The 22,289-nt window shown below is 47.2% G+C and overlaps 3 protein-coding genes across 5 annotated transcripts; 1 reads left to right on the top strand and 2 right to left on the bottom strand.

Moving 5' to 3' along the window:
- Positions 1-335: 335 nt before the first annotated feature.
- On the bottom strand, positions 336-4,482 carry LOC108049763 (integrator complex subunit 2). The gene is made up of 3 exons (XM_017131063.2): positions 3,448-4,482; positions 1,449-3,085; positions 336-1,381 (listed from the first exon to the last, which is right to left on the bottom strand). The coding sequence occupies exons 1-3, from the start codon at positions 4,261-4,263 to the stop codon at positions 523-525; spliced, it is 3,312 nt and encodes a 1,103-aa protein (XP_016986552.1). The 5' UTR covers positions 4,264-4,482; the 3' UTR covers positions 336-522.
- An 827-nt stretch (positions 4,483-5,309) lies between these two features.
- Positions 5,310-17,276, top strand: LOC108049762 (spectrin beta chain). 3 transcript variants are annotated; one of them, XM_017131060.2, is made up of 8 exons: positions 5,310-5,485; positions 8,871-15,091; positions 15,160-15,356; positions 15,415-15,583; positions 16,006-16,056; positions 16,206-16,312; positions 16,441-16,607; positions 16,677-17,276. In XM_017131060.2, exons 2-8 carry the CDS (start codon positions 9,043-9,045, stop codon positions 16,861-16,863), a joined length of 6,927 nt encoding a protein of 2,308 aa, XP_016986549.1. In that variant the 5' UTR covers positions 5,310-5,485; positions 8,871-9,042; the 3' UTR covers positions 16,864-17,276. The 3 variants fall into 3 exon arrangements, with proteins under 3 accessions (XP_016986549.1, XP_016986546.1, XP_016986551.1); XM_017131057.2 differs by having other exon boundaries at positions 5,310-5,489; XM_017131062.2 differs by lacking the exon at positions 16,006-16,056 and having other exon boundaries at positions 5,310-5,489.
- Positions 16,874-21,567, bottom strand: LOC108049759 (O-acyltransferase like protein). Its single transcript, XM_044461344.1, has 4 exons — positions 21,336-21,567; positions 19,884-20,607; positions 17,921-18,854; positions 16,874-17,583 (listed from the first exon to the last, which is right to left on the bottom strand). Exons 1-4 carry the CDS (start codon positions 21,526-21,528, stop codon positions 17,449-17,451), a joined length of 1,986 nt encoding a protein of 661 aa, XP_044317279.1. The 5' UTR covers positions 21,529-21,567; the 3' UTR covers positions 16,874-17,448.
- Positions 21,568-22,289: the final 722 nt, after the last annotated feature.

The following is a 22,289-nucleotide window of genomic DNA, read 5'->3' as shown; positions in this document are numbered from 1 at the left end:
GCATTTATTCTTGAATTGATATCCCTGGAATTTTTTTTAAACAAATATTTGAATTTTGGGCGTTATTTTTTTTTACCAAAAATTTTTAAATTTTTAAAATAATTTTAAGGGTATTTTTTCTTTTATATTGTCATTTGAATACTTCAAATAAATTGGAAAAAAATTGTAGCATTTCATTTAAAACTATAGATATTTAGATCTACCATTGTAGACAAAATTGTGGTTTTATTTTTTTGAAAAAAAATTTGTATATTTTTTAATTAAGCAATCGTTAATAATTCCATCTTACCTAGAAACTGTCAAATTTGTATCGATTGCAATAAAAACGCAATAACTTCGCTTAAAATAAAACATGTTTTCCTTTATTTATGGCAAATAAAGTCCCTACTTTGCACACATGTATTTGCAGTAAATTTTTATTCCGGTCATTCGTCGATGTTATCAATTTTACAAGAACTATTATAATCAGCTGGGTGGCGGGAGGTGCTATGCTTAAGAAGTACAAGGCGGGATCGAATCCTACTAATACAGCTCCGACTTTTGCATGACGGCGGTGACCAGCGCCTTGAACGCGTCCTCAATCATGATGATGTGCAGCTGGGCATCCCGATACGAGCACAACTTGGCGCTCTCGGTTAGGGGCATCTGCATGGTGGTCACTCCCAGGGACGACTGGGAATGCAGGCTGCGGCCGGTGGTCATCAGGATGTTGACGCAGTCGTCGGCCAGGATAGGAAACGTTTCCACGAACCGCACCATCGCTGGCAGCACATTCCGCAGGAATTTGCACTTGGCCGAGGCGGTGAGCAGGGACAACGTCGTCTGGATCACATTCAGGCAGAATTTCGAGACGCCCAAACTCTTGGGTATCGAATAGTTGAGGACCAGATGGGAGGTCAGTTCGATGGTGAAGATCTGCTTGTCCATTTCGGTGACGTTGAGGAACTCGTGGACGAAATCAATGCATATGTGCATCGATGGCACACTGGCCACAATCATGGGTATAACAGACTTTGGATACGTCTGGAAGTGCACCAGCTTGGCCAGCGACGGCTCTGAGATGAAGGCCTGATGCACATAGGTCCCAATGATGCCCTGTATCTCACGCAGCTCCAGATGCGACACCCGATCCGAGGCCTTGCTGGCCATGTACTCCAGCACTTCCAAAAGAATGTGCACGGCGGCGCTCTCCTGGGAGGCAATCAGCGTGGTCTTTAGCTCCTCCCGATCCGCATCCGTTTGCACTAGACCGTTCTTGTCCAGGACCTGCTTCTGCTGCATGTGCACGTTGAGATAGGTCTTCGAGGCGGCCAGGCTGCCCTTGAGGATGCGCAGCAGGATCATCAGCAGATACGGCGAACAGAACACAGAGCGGGGGCAACTGTTGTGCAAGAAGAGGGATACATGTTACAAAATATTGAATATATGGAAATTACGAAGAAACCCACCTTAACACCTCCATGGGCTCCAGCAAACTCTCGTTGGCGAAGGTCCTCCGGTTGATCGAATTCGAACTGTTGGTAATCGCCCGCAGCGACATAATCCACAAGGTGGTGGGCAGCACGGCATTCAGTCGCAGCCAGATATCGTTGTACAGATCCTTAATGTAGCGCGGCACCGATTTGGCGAACACCACCGGCAGATGCTGCACCAGCTGCTGACCATACTGCGCCTGCGTTTCGGGCGGCATCTGGAGCAGCTGTTTGAACACCCGGATGGCCATGTGCGGTTTCGTTTGAATGGCGGCCAATGCCCGATCCAGTTGCTCCGGCTTGAGCTCACGCTTGCTAACCACCACGGTGGAATTGCCCTGGGCCAAATTATGCTCCTCCAGCCAGTCATCCACCATGCTGAGATGCGGATAGTTGGAGATGATCAATCGCAGAAGCGGATGGAACAGCGAGAGATAGTCGTGGTGGTAGTTGTGCGCCTTTTGGAGCAAATACTTCAGGGGCAGTCCGCCCAGGAAGTTGTTCGAGTACTCTTTCTGCTTGCGTCCTCCCAACGCACTGAGGTTCATTAGCCGCGTGTCCTCGTACAACATCAGATAGTATATCATCAGCAGTTGGGCGGTGAGGGGACACGTCACCTCTATCTGCGTCAGCTCGTCACTCTCCGCCATCGGTGGCAGCTCCTCGGCGAAGAATGTGAGCTTGGATGTGCGGAATACGTGCAGGATCTCGGCCTCAGTAAAGGGCCGGTGCATGTGATCAATATTCACCTTACCCGTGGGATTGGGTATTATCAGCGTATTGACAAACACCTCCACCAAAGCCGGCATCACTGGATGCACTGGCCTCACCGAGCTGCATATCTGCTTGAAGATCCACGACTTAATGGGCACTTTGTGCTTGAGGAAGGTCCTCGACTTCAGCAACTGATGTATACAGTGTACCGGCAGGTAGCCCGGAATGGTGCCATTTAAATTCGGAGTGACAGGCACACGCACCGCATGCAGCGCCACCACTTGCTCTGTGAACAGATCCTGGGTAAAGAGCTGCTTAATCCTGTTGGTGCTGTTTGGTCGGATGGGTATCTTCATGGCCAGGGTGGAGCAGACCATCTCGCTGATGGCCGAGATTTGATTGCTGTGGAAGTGGATGGCCAGTAGCAGAAGCATTTCACCCAGCGAGGTGCTGGTCCCAGAGCGCTTGCAAAAGAATGCATCTTCCCGGATCAACCATTGCAGCCACTCCACCGCCTTGTTCTCCAGCGGAATAGTGGACACCAGCGAAGGACAGGCAATGAGCATGCACAGCGCCAGCGTCACGAATCTCACGCCCGATGGCGTGGCCTGCGGGCAACTCGTGACCAGTTGGGACAGAGCATTGATCTCATCGTCGTTGAACTTAAGACCACCAATCCCACGTAGGGCGCAGTACAGACGCAGTAGAACCGCTCCCTGCAGATTGAAATCGCGCAGCTCCGCCGCATTGGTTGTGGTTTGGATCACCTTCTGCAGGAGCTCCACGCGCACCAGATTCAGTGCATCGCCCTTCCGCTTCTGGCTAGAGCGGATGTAAACGGCGAACCAGGAGCGCAGGTTCTGATCATTGCCAAGCAGCAGACCCGTGAGGAACGCGATCTGTGAATGAAAAACAAAGTTTTATTGTGGGTAATTTAAAGGTTCTTAGAATAGAAAAAGATAGCAGTAGGCGCTATTCTCTTTTTTTTTGCGACCCCCACAAATATTATAACCATTTCCAAAATCTTAAAACCTTTTTAGTGTAACTAAGGAAATCTTTAGTACTTTCCTACATAATTGATATTAAAAAATTTGATTTCTTTATTTCAAAAACAAACTTAAATCTCCTATAATTTTTTTATGGAGCAGGCTTTATCTCAACCGATGCTTGGTGTGGACAATTTTTAAGTAGGGTGGAACCTAAATTCGTATGTGTGGCTAACACCACTCTTAAACCTTTTGGCAAGTATTACCCTACTCACCAGATCCTCGGGATGCTTCAGCGTGAGCTTGAGCATGAACGACGGCACTTTGAGCATGTCCACGCACATGGACCTGTTAGCCAGAGCCTGTGAGGGATTCATTTCGCTGAGTCCCATTAGGAGCAGCAGCCGGTGCTTGCCATCGCTGCCGTCCTCGTCACAATTGGCAATCACATGGGAAACCACATCGCGATAGCAATCAGGGAAGTTGGCCACCAGGGCGCAGATGATGCGATGCCCGTTGGGCACATGAACCAGAGCGTCCGTGAGTTCCAAGATGTTCAGCAGGGAAGGCAGCTCGGCGAGGGCAATGCACAGGATGTCCACGACCTCCTCCAGATAGATGCCATCGTCCAGCATCTCCGAGTGGGCGGCGGGTTTCTGCTCTGAGACCTGCTGCTGCAGATTGAATATCTCCGAGAGCACCACGCGCACCTTTCTCGCCACGTCCGCCCGCTCAAAGCCCAGTGCAATGCCCGACTGGAGTCCATATTCGTGCTGCTGTCCCTCGAAAAATGCCGACTTCTGCCGTGCTTGCAGTTCCTTCTTCAGCTCGTTCTCTAGCTCATGGTAGTTGACCTGCAGGTAGGACACAATGCTGTTCACCACCTCGATCCCAATGAGCACGGCCAGGATCTGTTTGCGCGACTCCATCGACGACTCCGTGTTGTCCAGCGGGGACAACAAGCTCATCCGCACCAGTGACGGCAGAACAGGTCGGATCTCTGCCTCCGGGTAGCTGGCCAGCAGGGTGATGTCCAGATTCTGCATGGCGCAGAAAACGCGCGGCGACACATCGTACGTCTTCACCGGCATCTTGTCCTTGTCCCGACCCAACTTGTTGCTCCCGGCTGTCCTCGTCTGGTCGTTGGCCCGCTCTTTTGGCCTGGCCGGCGGAGTGTCCGTGCTGGAGATCCCGGCACGGGTCTGTTTTATTCTCGGCGAGCGGTATGAGGACCAGGGAACGCCGGTGAATCCGAAAATCCACTGCAATCCGCATCAAAAAAGTCAACACTCGCCGCCAGTGTGGCCGAGTTTCAAAAGATAAGAGATACTGGTATCCGATTTTGGAATCACCCTTACTCAACTTATTTCCAAATATACTGAAAACCCCGAAAAAATTAAACATTTAAGAGCAAGATATAAACAAATCGAGTAAAACCAAATAAATATTTTCTACAATATTTCGTATAAATACTATCAGTAGTACAAAATGCATTCCCAAATTTGTATATATTATAACAACTATATACAGGCCAAAAATATTTAATTTTACTTTGTGACTTTCAATTATCAAACTGCACATACATATAACTAAACAGTTTTAAAAAATAAATATAAGTTTATAAATTAAGCATTTTCCATTCGTTTTTTGTGGTTTGAAAAGACTTGGGCAATTAAACTTTAATTTTATGAACCATGTATTTTATTTTGATAATTTGTATTAACAAGAGCATAAAATAGATAAATACCATTTTTTTGGTATTATTAATCTTAATGCATGTGACTAGTGCCCCAACTACAAGTATTGTCCATATGCACAGAGAAATTATTAGTCAATAGTTAATAAATTTATGGTACAATTTGTTTTAAAGTTCTTTCAAAATTTACGTTTAGAATTGATTTATATTGAAAATGAATTAAATTGTATCTTATTTTGAACAGTCTTTTAAAATGCATCCCATATATTCTAAAATTGTAATCCGATTTATTTTGTATTTGAAAGTTCCATACTTATCAGTCTTAATATTTCTTCCGAGCTTTGGCGAGAATCTTTAGCTATTTTAAAGCCAGATCTATCACTGACTGCGGCACCATACGGTCACACTGCGCAGTCGGCGTTTTTTAGCGACATCTCGCGCTGGTTCACTTCGTTCACTCGTTCGCAACGCGATGTTTTGAATACATACATTTTTTCCATTCTCGCCAAGTGAAGTTCATCCGCCAGACCGAAGATTTTTAGACGAACGTGCTAAATCTATGAAATTACCTGTGTTTTATGAATCAATTAGGGCAAGCGGAGCAGCAAAATTATCAAGTAGGTAAGTGAAAGACGCCGCAGTGCAGTGAAAACGGCGCGAAAAGTCAGCCGAAGCGGCCAAAAAAATGTGAAATAGACCAACGCCCAAGTGAATAGGCCACGAAAAAGGAGCCACCAATAAAAGGCAGAAGTGGCAAAAGAGAGCGGAGTGCAAAAGTATCTAACGAATGTGAGAGTGTGGGGCAGAGTATGCGAACTGAAAGTGTGCTAAATATTAAACTGAGTGATTTTGCTACATACATAATAAAAACATCATCGATTAAATTTGCTTGCTAGCTCATATATTTTGCCGCTGCCGACGTCGCGGCCACAGCCGCTGCCTCTGCCGCCGTTGATGACATCATTCGGTTTTCGGTGAGAGCGCGTAGCGTGCGTGAGTGTGTGTGTGTTTGCCTCTGCCTCATTACTGTAATCGAATTGGACGTGTATGGATCGCAATTTTTTTTTATTTTTTAATTAACACCAAATGCATAAAGCTTAGGCCGAAACTTAAGTCTGAAATAAATCCAAAGAGTGCTGTGAAAAAGAACGCCATCCTTAAGTAACATTTGCGTCAGATTGGTGATAAAAATGAAATACACGGCTATCGTCTAATCGGAGATATATATATGTATAGAAAGACATTCGTGTGCTTGTGAGTTTATGAAATACAAGCGGTTCGCTCTTTCCTTCGTTCTTCCTCATAGATACGCATACGCCTATGCACTTGGCTGAAATACAGTTACGTGCTCACCAACACTAAAAATAGGCAACACACTCCCCACTCTCTTTACACTCCCTTCCTCCCCCTTTACACCACCCCTCAGAGGTCACGAGTTGAAGTTTTCTTTCGTAAAAAGAGCACTCTTCAATTTACCAATACCCAGTCATTTGAAGTGAAAACCCATAAATCCATATAGCTGCACTTGCCCAATGTGTGTTTGTTTGTTTGTTTGTGTTTCACGTTGTTGTTGTTTATGACAAATCACACACGTACAGTTGTAAACACAACACACACCTACACGCATACATATAACACTCAATTGATCACCGAAAACTCATTAACTTGCTCATAAATGGTAGGGAAAACTGGTTTTCCTTAGCTAAACTTAACTTTGGTGGTGGTTTCATTTCCAAGTTTCCAAAGTTGAACTCTTGGCCTGTTTAATTGAACTCACAGTTGCACACAAATCCACATCCACGCCCCGCTCTCTTTGGCTCTCTCTCTCTGTGATGAACTCACTCTAAACAAGAGGATCGGCCATCATAATTATGTCTCAAAAGTACTAACAATCAAACGGGGGTGTGCAAGAGAGATGGAGCTGCTTGCGAGAGCGACTTATGCAGTTTCCACCCTCACGTCTCTCCCTCCCACTCCCACTCCCCACTCGAACTGCACCACCTTCCAGATACACAGATACACTCGCGTGCTCTGTCGCTCCAGTTTGTTGTTGCTCGCTTTCGCTCTCTCAAAGTTTTAAGCTTCGTTTTAATAAAAATATTACGTAATACTAAGATAGAAGATGCGTGTGTGCGTGTGCTGATTTTGCTTTTGTTTGTTTTAACAATTCTCGCCATAGTAAGGTTGTTGTTGTGGTGCTCTCATAAAATTAGTACAAATGAAATCAGCAGCTTACTTAATTGTGGGGGAAGAAGAACAAGAGGACGATAACGAAGAGCAGAAAAAACGTTTGTTGTTGTGTGCGTAGAAGGGAATGACCCCAGCACCTGTGCCAATGCGAATGGGAATAAAGGTCAAAGGACAGCTCAAAAACACACTGTTATACACAGCCAAGGAAAATATTCCTTTTTATTTGTGTTCCTATTTTGACCTAGGTCGGCTTTGCTATATTGTTGAATTAAACATTAAACTTAACTAATATATTATTATCCCAAATGTGCTAAAGTATTTTCTTAGATATAACTAAATAAACCAATGAAGTCTAGAGTCTTTAAATAATAAACAACAAATAATAATCTAATAAGAATTTTTGAAAACTTAATTCTATATAAAATAATAAAATTGACTTAAAAAAATATATGACAAATGTGTTTGGACGAAAAAGTTTTATTGGTAACAAACGTTATTGATTATTTACATTGAATCATAAAAACTAAAAGATCTTTGAGAAAATAAAGATACCATCAACAAAACTGAACTAAAAATAGAAATAACATTCAATGAATTAAATCGGAAAACAATGTGAAATGGGAAATTGAACTACATACATTTTTAAAATTAATAAATTTTTAATTTTAATAACAAAAAGGCAATGAATAATTGATTTCTGTGAAACAAAAACATAGAAAAGGTAAACAAAATTTCTGCATAACTACTTTGTTTTCCTAATTGGAAATGTGAAAGCCAGGGAGAAAGTACAGCAACAAACAAAAAAACATTAAACGGAAAAAGTACGGCCCTAGTACTTGGCTCATTTTCATTGCAGCCCAAAAGCTTGCAAAAGTGTGAAAAACGCTGCGACGTGTGAAACTGAATGGATTTTCGAGGGCCGCCGTCATGTGAATAGGTCATAATTTCAAAACGTCGGCTACGTCAATAAGAGAGAAATACCAGTATACAAGCCCATTTGAATGTGTAAAAAAACAGATTTAAAACAAAAAGCTCGCTGATGAAAATGGAAACTGGGCCCAGCATGGTTACTGAATATGAGTGATGTGTACTTACAGTTGGGGTCATAAAGATAGCGTTTTTAACTTGAGTTAACAATGAATAGCTGCATTGTAACGCTCATAGTTTAGCTGTTTAATTGCATTTAGGGCTCGAAAATAAATAATAATATATTCCTTTTAATTAAAACTCATATATTTCTTTTTTTTAAACCTTCCTAAAAATAATGCAGTATTTAATGTTATACAAACAATTGAAATTATTAAACACAACAAGGAAAATATACATTTTTTGGGTATCCAAAGAACTACATATTTAGAAATGAAACACCAATTAAATATCAATTAAGTACAATAACCGCTAGTGCATTCAGATGATACCCCCAAACGAATTAAACCCGCATGCAAAGCAAACTTTTAGTAATTAGGTACTTGTTATGTGGATATATTATATGTATTTTTGCCCTCGCTACCGTCTGTGCTATATATTTCGTTTTGTCTGCTATTTCGATGGTTTTTGTGAATTGAATTTCCTGCAATTTCACGGTTTTGCCATTCGAATCCGGTTGGGGGAGGGCCGCCCCACTTTTATGTTTTTTTTTGTCCACGGCGTGATGTAATCGCTTTAAGTCATAGTCGCAATTGCGATCGGACATTCTAGTGGTGACCCCGGCGACCCGCGTGACGCCATCCCAACCCAAACCCAAAAAAAAGAAAAAAATGAATCACCAGCCGCTGTAAATTATCTAACCGATTTTCCCACCGCCTTTTCCAGTGATTCTCTTCTGAAGGCAACACATTCGGTTTGGATTTAAAGGATAAACTCAGAGGAACGACAAACGGAGGAGTGGCGAGCTCCCGTGAAACGAAACGACACCTTAGAAACTAGCAACTAAAAACCAACTTACTAAGCACGAAACCACTGTGGAAACCGTAGATCCCCAGCCATGACGACGGACATTTCGATTGTTCGCTGGGATCCCAGCCAGGGTCCTGGCAACGAGTACATCGATGAGTACGAGTACGATGGCGGCAACTCCAGTTCCCGGCTATTCGAGCGGTCAAGGATCAAGGCGCTGGCCGAGGAGCGTGAGAGTGTGCAAAAGAAGACCTTCACCAAGTGGGTAAACTCGCATCTGTGCCGTGTTAACTGCCGCATTGCCGATCTCTATGTCGATATGCGGGATGGCAAGCACCTGATCAAGCTGCTGGAGGTCCTGTCCGGCGAACGTCTGCCCAAACCCACTAAGGGCAAGATGCGCATTCACTGCCTGGAGAATGTAGACAAGGCGCTGCAGTTCCTTCGCGAACAGCGCGTCCATCTGGAGAATATTGGCTCCCATGACATAGTCGATGGCAATGCTTCCCTCAACTTGGGCCTGATTTGGACCATCATCCTGCGCTTCCAGATCCAGGACATCACCATCGAGGAGGTGGACAACAAGGAGACCAAGTCGGCCAAGGACGCCCTGCTGCTCTGGTGCCAGATGAAGACAGCCGGCTATCACAATGTGAACGTGCGTAACTTCACCACCTCGTGGCGAGATGGCCTGGCCTTCAATGCCATCATCCACAAACACCGTCCGGATTTGGTTCAGTTCGAGAAGCTCTCGAAAACGAACGCGATCCACAATCTGAACAACGCCTTCGATGTGGCCGAGGACAAACTGGGCCTGGCCAAGCTCCTCGATGCGGAGGATGTGTTCGTCGAGCATCCGGACGAGAAGTCCATCATCACGTACGTGGTCACCTACTATCACTACTTCAGCAAACTCAAACAGGAGACGGTGCAGGGCAAGCGTATCGGCAAAGTGGTCGGCATTGCCATGGAGAATGACAAGATGGTCCACGACTACGAGCACTTTACCAGCGATCTGCTCAAGTGGATCGAAACGACCATCCAGTCGCTGGGCGAACGTGAGTTCGAAAATTCGCTCGCCGGCGTCCAAGGGCAGTTGGCCCAGTTCTCCAACTACCGCACCATCGAGAAGCCGCCCAAGTTTGTGGAGAAGGGCAACCTGGAAGTACTACTGTTCACCCTCCAGTCGAAGATGCGGGCCAACAACCAGAAGCCCTACACACCCAAGGAGGGCAAGATGATTTCGGACATCAACAAGGCCTGGGAGCGACTGGAGAAGGCCGAGCACGAACGCGAGTTGGCCCTGCGCGAGGAGCTGATCCGACAGGAGAAACTGGAGCAGCTGGCCGCCCGCTTTGACCGCAAGGCGTCCATGCGCGAGACCTGGCTGTCGGAGAACCAACGGCTGGTCAGCCAGGATAACTTTGGCTTCGATCTGGCGGCCGTGGAGGCGGCGGCCAAGAAGCACGAGGCCATCGAAACCGACATCTTCGCCTACGAAGAGCGTGTCCAGGCGGTGGTGGCCGTTTGCGATGAACTGGAATCGGAGCGTTATCACGATGTGAAGCGCATCCTGCTGCGCAAGGATAATGTGATGCGCTTGTGGACCTATCTGCTGGAACTCCTGAGGGCGCGTCGTATGCGTCTTGAGATCTCGCTGCAGCTGCAGCAGAACTTCCAGGAGATGCTCTACATCCTGGACAACATGGAGGAGATCAAGCAGCTGCTGATGACCGACGACTACGGCAAGCATCTGATGGGCGTGGAGGATCTGCTGCAGAAGCACTCGCTCGTCGAGGCCGACATCAACATTCTGGGTGAGCGCGTCAAGGTGGTGGTTCAGAACTCGCAGAAATTCCTGAGCGACGACCCGGAGTCGTACAAACCCTGCGATCCCGAGATCATTGTATCTCGCGTCCAGCAGCTGGAGGATGCCTACGCAGAGCTGGTTCGTTTGGCTGTAGAGCGTCGCAGCCGCCTGGAGGAGAGCCGCAAACTGTGGCAGTTCTACTGGGACACCGCCGACGAGGAGAACTGGATCAAGGAGAAGGAGCAGATCGTCTCCACAGATGAGGTCGGTCACGACCTGACCACCGTCAATCTGATGCTCAGCAAGCACAAGGCCCTGGAGTCGGAGATCACGTCGCACGATCCCCAGCTGCAGAATGTGGCCAAGGTCGGGGCGGAGCTGATCACCGAGGGTCACTTCGGTGCGGATCGCATTAAGGACCGATTGAAGGAGATCCTCTCCAAGTGGGATCACCTCCTCGACCTCACCAAGTACCGCCGCCAGCGTTTGGAGAACGCCGTCGAGTACTTCCAGCTCTTTGCCGATGCCGATGATGTGGACAACTGGATGTTGGACACCCTGCGCATCGTGTCCAGTGAGGATGTTGGTCGCGACGAGGCCAATGTTCAGTCGCTGCTGAAAAAGCACAAGGATGTGGCCGACGAGCTGAAGAACTACGCCGAGGTGATCGACGCCCTGCACAAACAGGCGGAGAGTCTGAAGCTAAACGAGGCGGAGAAGGCGAGTGTGGACAAGCGCCTGGAGGCGATCGACAACCGGTACAAGGAGCTCACCGAGCTGGCCAAGCTGCGCAAGCAGCGCCTGCTAGATGCCCTCAGCCTGTACAAGCTCATGTCCGAAGCGGACGGAGTGGAGCAATGGATCAAGGAGAAGACCAAGATGCTGGACACGATGACACCGGGCAAGGATATCGAGGATGTCGAGATCATGAAGCACCGCTTCGAGGGCTTCGACAAGGAGATGAACGCCAATGCCTCGCGCGTGGCCGTGGTTAATCAGCTAGCTCGCCAGCTGCTCCATGTGGAGCATCCCAACTCCGATGAAATCCTGGAGAGGCAAAACCACCTCAACCAGGAGTGGTCGACGCTGCGCGAGAAGGCCGAGGCCAAGATGGATGATCTGAAGTCCGCCCACGGCGTCCAGACCTTCTACATCGAGTGCCGCGAGACGATCTCGTGGATCGAGGACAAGAAGCGCATCCTTACCGAAACCGACAGCCTGGAGATGGATCTCACCGGTGTGATGACTCTGCAGCGTCGCCTCAGCGGCATGGACCGCGATTTGGCCGCCATTCAGGCCAAGCTCTCGAGCTTGGAACGCGAGGCCAACAGCATCGAGGATGAGCATCCGGAGGAAGCCAAGATCATCCGCGAGCGCATTGCCCAGATCGAGCAGATTTGGGAGCAGCTCACCCAGATGCTTAAGGAGCGCGACTCGAAGCTGGAGGAGGCTGGCGATCTTCACCGTTTCCTGCGTGACCTCGATCACTTCCAGACTTGGTTGACCAAGACCCAGACGGACGTGGCCTCCGAGGACACGCCCACTTCCTTGCCGGAGGCTGAGAAGCTGCTGAACCAGCACCAATCGATCCGCGAGGAGATTGACAACTACACGGAGGACTACAAGAACATGATGGAGTACGGCGAGCGGCTGACCTCAGAAGGCAGCACTTCGGACGATCCGCAGTACATGTTCCTGAGGGAGCGATTGAACGCCCTGAAGGATGGCTGGGAGGAGCTGCACCAGATGTGGGAGAACCGACAGGTTCTGTTGTCGCAGAGCTTGGACCAGCAGCTGTTCAACCGTGATGCCCGCCAGACGGAAGTGCTGCTTAGCCAACAGGAGCACTTCCTTAGCAAGGACGACACTCCAGTCAACCTGGAGCAGGCCGAGAACCAGCTTAAGCGCCACGAGGCCTTCCTCACCACCATGGAGGCCAACGATGACAAAATCAACACGCTGCTGCAGGTGGCCGACACTCTGGTCGAGAAGGATCACTTCGATGCGGATAAGATTGGCAAGCGGGCGGAGAACATCACCGGACGTCGGGACGACAACCGTCAGCGCGCCCTGGATCAGCACGAGAAGCTCAAGAACCAGGTGAAACTGCACGAATTCCTGCAGGACCTCGAGGAGCTTGCCGAGTGGGTGCAGGAGAAGTACGCCACCTCCCAGGATGAGTCGTACAGGAGCGCCAAGACCATCCACTCCAAGTGGACGCGCCACCAGGCCTTCGAGGCGGAAATTGCCGCCAACAAGGAGCGTCTGTTCGAGGCGGAGAAGTCCGCCCAGGAGCTGTCCAAGGAGAAGCCCGAGTTCAAGGATGTGATTGAGCCCAAGCTCAAGGAGCTGGCCAAGCAGTTCGAAGACTTGGAGGTGCACACCAAGGAGAAGGGCGCCATGCTGTTCGACGCTAACCGCGAGGTGCTTGTCCAGCAGACTTGCGACGACATCGACTCCTACATCACCGATCTGGAGAAGCAGATTGTCAGCGGAGACACTGCCAACGATCTGACATCCGTGAACATCCTGATGCAGAAGCAGCAGGTCATCCAGACCCAGATGGCGGTGAAGGCTCGCCAAGTGGAGGAGATCGACAAGCAGACCGAATATTTGCAGAAGACGGTGCCCGAGGAGAAGATCGAACCGATTGTGGTGAAGAAGACGGCTGTGCTCGAGCGATTTGAGAAGATCAAGGCTCCGCTGCTGGAGCGTCAAAAGGCGCTGGAGAAGAAGAAGGAGGCATTCCAGTTCTGCCGCGATGTCGAGGACGAGAAGCTCTGGATCGACGAGAAGCTGCCGGTGGCCAACTCACCGGACTACGGCAACTCACTCTTCAATGTGCATGTTCTCAAGAAGAAGAACCAGTCGCTGGCCACCGAGATCGACAACCACGAGCCGCGCATCAATGCCATCTGTAACAACGGACGCAAGCTGATCGACGAGGGCCACGAGGATGCCAAGAAGTTCGAGGCGCTGATCAGCGATCTGACCCAGAAGTGGCAGGAGCTTAAGGATGCCATCGAGAACCGGCGGAAGCACCTGCTGGAGTCCGAGAAGGTGCAGCAGTACTTCTTCGACGCCCAGGAGGCGGAGTCCTGGATGAGCGAGCAGGAGCTCTACATGATGGTCGAGGATCGCGGCAAGGACGAGATCAGCGCCCAGAACCTGATGAAGAAGCACGAGAACCTCGAGCAGTCGGTGGAGGACTATGCCAACACCATTCGCCAGCTGGGAGAGGTGGCGCGTCAGTTCGGCGGGGATGACATCTCCTCGGGCGATGCCGTGGCCGTCAAGCAATCGCAGCTGGACAAACTCTATGCCGGGCTCAAGGATCTGGCCGGCGAGAGGAGGGCCCGCCTCAACGAGGCTCTGCAACTGTTCATGCTGAGTCGCGAGGTGGACGATCTGGAGCAATGGATCACCGATCGCGAGGTGGTGGCCGGTTCCCAGGAACTTGGCCAGGACTTTGACCACGTCACCCTGCTGTCGGAGCGCTTCAATGAGTTTGCCCGCGACACAGAGGCCGTTGGAGGCGAGCGAGTGGCCAAGGTGAACGGCATTGCCGACAATCTCATCCAGGCCGGGCACTCCGACTCCGCCACGATTGCCGAATGGAAGGACAACCTGAACGAATCGTGGCAGGACCTGCTGGAGCTGATCGAAACCCGCACCCAAATGCTGGCCGCTTCCCGGGAGCTGCACAAATTCTTCCACGACTGCAAGGATGTGTTGGGTCGCATCCTCGAGAAGCAGCACGGCGTGTCCGATGAGCTCGGACGCGATGCCGGCTCCGTGTCGACGCTGCAGCGCAAGCACTACAACTTCCTGCAGGACCTCACCACCCTATACTCACAGGTCCAGCAGATCCAGGATGAGTCGGCCAAGCTGCAGGACGCCTATGCCGGTGAAAAGGCCAAGGAGATTACCAATCGGGAACAGGAGGTGCTCCATGCCTGGGACAATCTGCAGGCGATGTGCGATGCCCGCAAACAGAAACTGGCCGATACGGGCGATCTGTTCCGCTTCTTCAACATGGTGCGCATCCTGATGATCTGGATGGAGGACCTCGTCCGCCAAATGAACACTTCGGAGAAGCCGCGCGACGTGTCTGGCGTGGAGCTGCTGATGAACAACCACCAGAGCCTTAAAGCCGAGATCGACACGCGGGAGGACAACTTCGGTGCGTGTATCTCGTTGGGCAAGGAGCTGCTTACCCGCAACCACTACGCCTCCGCTGACATCAAAGATCGCCTGATGTCGCTGAGCAACAGCCGCAACGCCCTGCTCCGCCGCTGGGAGGAGCGCTGGGAGAATCTCCAGCTGAGTAAGTAAACCTAATAGTTAAACTGTCCCTCCCTTGTTAATCACTGGATTCGCATTTATTTTGGGTAGTCCTGGAGGTTTACCAGTTCGCCAGAGATGCTGCCGTGGCCGAGGCCTGGCTGATTGCCCAGGAGCCCTACCTGCTCTCCTCAGAGCTGGGCCACACAATCGACGAGGTGGAGAACCTGATCAAGAAACACGAAGCCTTTGAAAAATCTGCCGCCGCCCAAGAGGAGCGCTTCAGTGCTCTCGAGCGTTTGACAACAGTGGGTGTTTGGTCGGAGTGAATATAGCAAACAGATATATGACCATTTTATCTTCCAGTTTGAGCTTAAGGAAATGAAGAGGCGCCAGGAGCTGGCGGAGGAGGCTGAGCGACAACGCATTAAGGAGGAGCAGGAGGCCAAGGCCGCCTCGGAGGCGGCGGAACAGGCCAAACGAGAGGCTGAGCGACGCGATGACGTGGATGTTGGAGCTTCGCACGATGATTCAGGTATGAATTATAATCTACTTTGTAGGATTCAAAGGATTGTTGAAAATAGAGAAATATACGTTTATAGCATACAAATTCACAGAAGTTATTTATTTCTACCGTCATATATTTTAAAACAAATACAATAAAAATATTTACGTATATTTGTATTGAGATGTATTTTCAACGACCCTATAACACGGTCCAGCCCTCCTCCAGATCCGCATCCAAACCCACATCCATATCCACATCCATCCCAGCCGCACTGCCAACGTCCCCGTCAAGATAGCACTCAAGATCCCGCTCCAAACCTCGTCTTACCAAATAAGCCAATTTATCTCTAAACGTTCTCTGTCATTCACTCATGCTTACTAAAACAAACTCAATCAAAACTCACCCTGCCACGGATTAACCAACTAACCAATCAACTTAAACCCGTGAAGCCGCCAAAGACACGGCCGTCGAGTTCGAGCGCGTTGTCGAGATCCAAACAGGTATAAACGATCATTAGCTAGGCGCAGATCCATGACATATAGCATAAGTAGTCCCATGGATGTTACTCATTCCGTTTGTGTTTATTTTTATGGTTGGATATCATTGGCCATAGAACTGCAAACTAATCTGTTTCTTGCCTGTTTCTTAGAACGAGGTGCAACACCAGGCGCTGGCGAGGGTCACGAGGGCTATGTGACACGAAAGCACGAGTGGGACTCGACCACCAAGAAGGCCTCCAACCGATCTTGGGACAAGGTAAACTTAACAAAAAAAGTCTAAGAAATACCCCTCATGTATATGCGTTTTATAAATGTTTGTATCCTTATAATTTGAGAAGACTACCCACAAAGCTTTATATTTATTCACCGATGTCTCCTTTTTAGGTATACATGGCTGCCAGGGCCGGACGCATTTCGTTCTACAAAGATCAGAAGGGTTACAAGAGTAATCCCGAATTGACCTTCCGCGGCGAGCCCAGCTACGATCTGCAAAACGCTGCCATTGAAATTGCCAGTGATTATACCAAGAAGAAGCACGTACTGCGAGTCAAGTGAGTTCAATAATGCTGTACTTCTTGTATGATAATATACCTATAAAATGTGTTTTCCACAATTTACAGGCTCGCCAACGGCGCCTTGTTCTTGCTGCAGGCCCATGACGACACCGAGATGTCCCAGTGGGTGACCTCCCTGAAAGCACAGAGCGATTCGACAGCGGTGGCCGCCAGCAGATCCCAGACTCTGCCCGCCACCTCACAAAAGGACGAACCAAAGCGCAGATCGTTTTTTACTTTAAAGAAAAAGTAAACTAACACACCCGTAACGCAACCATAAGCAAGAGCAGCTAATTAAAACAAAACAAAAAAGATGATGAGAAATGATAATACAAAACGACAAAAATTATACAGCAAAAATTAAGAAGAAGCAAATATATATTTTTTTTTCATATATTTAAATTTATTTCGTAATGAGAAAAAAACAAAAACCGACAAAAACTTGCAAAACGAGCAAAACGTAAACAATTATTATGCTTATCAAATTTGCACGATAAATACTGCTATTATGATTAAACGTATGTATCTTATTTATTTAAACAAATACAAAGTAATATAAAGATAAAAAAAATACAAAAAACAAACAAAAAATTTGAGGAAACCAACTCGTGTATGCATTTCAATGTATTCGATAAATAAACGAAATATTCCTTTAAAGTACACCAATTGCCGACGAATTGCTTAATTACCGCTCTCGTTCTCGGCAACCAAAGTTCAATTTATTCTGGAGGTTTCGTGATTGCAATTAGCCAGCTTAAGTTAACCAATTAAACATAGATTTGGGCAAACATTTCCGTTTCGTAAGGCACATCCTGGGATATCCGTAAACCAGTGGCATCTACAGATTCTTCTTCTTGAAGGATCTGGACTTAATCAGCAGATTGGTCATCCGGTTGTAGGGAATCTCGAAGAGCAGCGTCACAACAATGGCCATTGCGTAGCAGATCGCCGAACAGGCAATCGTAAATAGGAGCTGGAAGGATTATAATATGGTTGATTATAATATGTTTCATTCTAAATGATTAATGGCTTAACTGATGGAATATGACATGCTCGCTGAATAATGCATTTTGAATTATGTTGAACAAGTTTTATACCCTTTCAGTTGTAACAAAAGGGTATACATAAGTCAATAGAGATTTCCTATTTTGATAAAACTGAACGTGTATTTCTCATATTAAACGCTGTGCCTTGAGATTTTATACCCTAGCAGAGGGTATTCTAATTAAGGTATTCAGTAGGATGAAACTCAATTGTTTTCAAAGAACATAAGCTACGACTGTCGAAATATGATATTTTAAACAACTTACTATCATGGTGTTGTCCGGTTTCACTTCATTGCTGAAGGAGTGGTAAAAGTAAATGATGACAATGGGGTTCAAAAGGTAGATGGCGTAGGTGAACCGGCTGATCCGCTGCACTTGCTCGGACTGCAGGATAGCCAGGAGCCAGCGTGTGGGAGCATAGGAATCGCTGGTGTCCGGCTTGGTGCCACAGACTATGAGATGACTGGCCAGCGCGGTGACCAGCACCCGCAGGGTGATCATGAAGGTGTGGATAATACTGGTTGCCGGCAGTCGATCCATTGTCACCTGTTTCGCCAGCCAGCCAATCAACACAACGGCTCCCAATCTCACCCAGCGATTGGGCATCACCAGGTCAAAGGGCGTGGCCAAGCCCTTCACATGGGTGAACGCATAGGAGCCACCCACTATGTAGGCCAGCATGCGGATCGAGGGACTCATGTAGGACCACTCGTTGGTGTGATACAACGCCTCGAAATTGGCACCCACCTCCTTCACCTCCATCATCACGATCGACTGCAGGGCGCTGACCACCAATAGCGCCTGTGTAATCCATCTGACCATCTTGGGATGCTTGGTGTGGCCGAAGAGCAGCAGCATGGCCAGCATGTGGAGCTGCATGTCGCAGCCCAGCGACCAGGTCCACGATCCGCACATGTCCCTGATGGGATACAGATTCTGGATGAACAACAGGTTGCGTATGGAGTATCGCCGACACAGTTCGTCCTGCGGATCGGTTATGTGCAGCACAGACACCTGGCGCTGGTACTCCATCATGACCACACCCGCCAGTATAACCACGAATTGCAGCGGAGCTAGTCGGCAGTAGCGATGGATGAACTGCCCCAAGTAGCGACGCCCATTACGGCAGAGTCCATCGCTGGCGATTTCCTGCTGCAGCTGCTCGTCCTTCAGGAAATTCAAGACCGTCAAGTAGCCACTGCATATAGAGATTCAAGATTATTTGGATTTAGGGCTAAACCATTTTCAACCATTTTTTATTCAAACTGGATAGATTAGGATTCAAAAAAACAATTACTCGAGTTTTTGAATACTACGCCTACATGCTGGCAAATCTTTTGGTTCTCAAAAATTAAGATTTTTATTCAAACTGGATAGATTAGGATTCAAAAAAACAATTACTCGAGTTTTTAAATACTACATGCTGGCAAATCTTTTGGTTCTCAAAGATTAAGATTGGAGTTTAGTTATTGTATTTTTAAGGCAGCAAGAGAGATTTAAATACTTCAATATAAACTTAAGGGGACCCTCCATTCTCCGTTTCAAAAAATCGATTTTTTTTATTTATTTCCAATAACTATTAAAGAATGTTCCTTTAAAATTTCAAGTGAAAATTTCAAAAACCTTGGAAGATATAGTCGATTTATGGTGGAAGCGTCAGACGACGGCCAGAGCTTCTCAAAACTTTAAACGCGTTTACTCAAAAACTATTAATTCAATAGGTTTCAAATTTTAATACGTTATTCTATACATATATAGCTATAGCATAAACTAGGATAAATCAAATCGGTGAAGGTCTTCTTTACTTTTCAACTTGATTTGTGGCTGAAAAGAAGGCTTTTTCAAAAATAAATGTTCAAAGGTCCGCTATTTTGTTAATTTTTGTGCGAATTTAATAATCCTAGTACATGCACTCTTCCTAATCCCGTTGGAATTTTTGGTTTCAGATGTTCCAGTGATCGGAAATCCCATGCACCGCCGAAAAGAAGGGCTTTTGTTTAATGACAAAAAAAAAAAAAAAACAAGATATTACATTTTTTCTTCTTTTTTAAGACTTCAAATAAATGTATGCAAAGTTACAAGCCTAAAAAATAATATATGTTCATTTACCAGCCCATTGAAAATCGCCAAAATTTGAAATCGAGAAAGGGGGGTCCCCTTAAAAGGCATATTAACCCTTTTTTCATCTCAAGGCCTAACAACTTGAACAGTAATTTGGTATCCTTACCTGACCACGAAGAAGATCTCCACCATGCTGGGCCAGTAGGTGTGCCGCATGGTCATCGACACCACCTTGCCGAGCATCTCCAGCGAGTGGTCCACAGAGAAGTACTTGTACCAGACCACGTGCACGCCGATCAACGAGAAGGCGGTGAACACCCTCAGGCCGTTAATGGTTCTATTCTCCTGGCTGGGATTCACTGGCTTCCAGGCCAGCTCCCAGTTGCTGGCCAGATCGAAGCAGCCCAGGATGCGGGAGTGCTGGCCCAGACCCCTCGAGGCCACAACGGTTAGCAGAAGGGTTCCACCCACCACTAGAAATAGCATTTGCACAGCTCCACTCTCAAAGAAATGGGGTCTTAGTGTCGGTTTCTTGGCATAAGCCAACTTGGCATCCATATCCCAGCACCGAAAGGAATTGCCCGAGACGAGGGATCTTCGGATGAGCTGCTCCACCTCCGGGATGTCACAGCTCCTGGGCAGACAGAGGCCAATGTGCAGCAGGGGATTCTTCTTGATGGACACCTGCAGCTGCCACGGCGAATTGGACTCAATGTAGGCCACCACGTAGTCGAAGGCAATCGGCGACACATCGCGCAGCAGGCGCGAATTGGAGTTGGTCATGTCCTGGAGCACCGGCTCGTGGACGGCGCGGCAGGTGAAGCGGTTGCCCAGCCAGGTGCTCTGCCCCATCATGAAGTTGGAGAAGCCCTCACCGGAGGCATCCAGAGCTGATGCAGGCAAGTAACCATTTAGAATCATAGTTTTCAAATATTATAATTAAACAGAAAATAGAGTCAACGTTTGCAAAACCTTTAAACGAGTTAAATTTCTTACTGAGTACAAAATATTAACCTTTGTAAAAAAAAAACTAAGTTATATATTTTTAGCTTTCAACATGTTTTGAAACAAGAAAGTAAGCAAACTTTGGCAAGCCAAAGTTTATATACCCTTGTAGTTATTACAAAACGTCATTTCGATTTACTAAAAACAATGCTATATTGATTTTTCTCTGCATTTTGCAGCTATATCATATTGTTGTCCGATTTTGACAAAACTAAAAGCGTAAATCTGATATAGTAGTAAATAATTACTGTATCTCAAAGGAATATTTAGATAAACAGAAAATCAGCAAAATACAAATTTTTGTTCATTGTTTTTTTCTCATTTTTCGATTTTTCTATGGGAGCTATATGATATAGATGTCCCATCTTAATTATTGCATGTAGTATGCAATAGAAAGACAACATTTGGGAACGTTTCAAGCGGATAGCTTTAAAACTGAGGGGTTTGCGTAGAAACGGACGGACATGACAAGATCGACTCTCCTGGTGATACTGATCAAGAATATATATACTTTATAGTGTCGGAATTGCCTCCCTCACTGCGTTGCAAACTTTTGACTGAAATTATAAACCCTCTGCACGGGTATCAATATGTCTAAACCTCCCACACTCACCCTTCAGCGCCCAGGACTGCTGATCCTGCCAGGCTTTTCTCAGTTCCATAAGCTGCTCCTCGCACTTGGACAGTGTGCTGTTCTGATGTCGGGGAACCATCTCGAGCAGGTCCATGAGTAGGGATTTCGATTCACATTTTCCGCCATCGCCGAGCACAGCGATTATTGGGATGAGGAGCAAAGCGATGAGCATGATACCGATCGGTGGATTGGACAGATCACCTGAGTGCTCCACGACAGACGTCGCACAACTATTCCGGTGTCTGGGATGAAGGTAAGTCTAGGCGACCCACATAACCCCCGCTGATTGAGCCCCAAATGATCCGTGACGCTCTTTACGATCCGAACAATCGTTTTATGGTCATATCTGGGCTAGACTTGTGCTTGTTGTGTAGTTAAAGCGAATGCCAAGGTGTTGGACTTCTCGACTGAGGTTTACCCGGTACAGGTATCCCAATAAGCCTCAAAACTGCAACAACAATCAGAACACGGAATAAGTGAAAACGAGGACGGAAGTCATACCAAATTTGCACTGCGCTTACATAAATGAAAGCTAGAGGCTTTAGTCAATTCAAGAGATGGATTCGAAACGAATTAAAACCCTCATATTAGGCATGATATTTGCGTAATTCTTTGTAGGATATAGTTCGATCGTCAATATTTAAAAGCATGATCAGTGTACACATAAAAACTACGGTTTGGAAAATATTATCTTGATAGGTTTTGCACTGCGCAAGTAAACTTCATATATCCATACGGCCAGTATGACATATTAATATTATATTTTTATACCCTTGCAGAGGGTATTATAATTTCAGTCAAAAGTTTGCAACGCAGTGAAGGAGACATTTCCGACCCTATAAAGTATATATATTCTTGATCAACATCACCAGGAGAGTCGATCTAGCCATGTCCGTCTGTCCGTCTGTCTGTTTCCACGCAAACTAGTCTCTC

Source organism: Drosophila rhopaloa, unplaced genomic scaffold (genome assembly GCF_018152115.1).
Source record: "Drosophila rhopaloa isolate 14029-0021.01 unplaced genomic scaffold, ASM1815211v1 contig_3, whole genome shotgun sequence".
Lineage (NCBI taxonomy): Eukaryota > Metazoa > Arthropoda > Insecta > Diptera > Drosophilidae > Drosophila > Drosophila rhopaloa.
The sequence above is the reverse complement of the archived record's forward strand: the minus strand, read 5'-3'. Positions and strand labels throughout refer to the sequence as shown.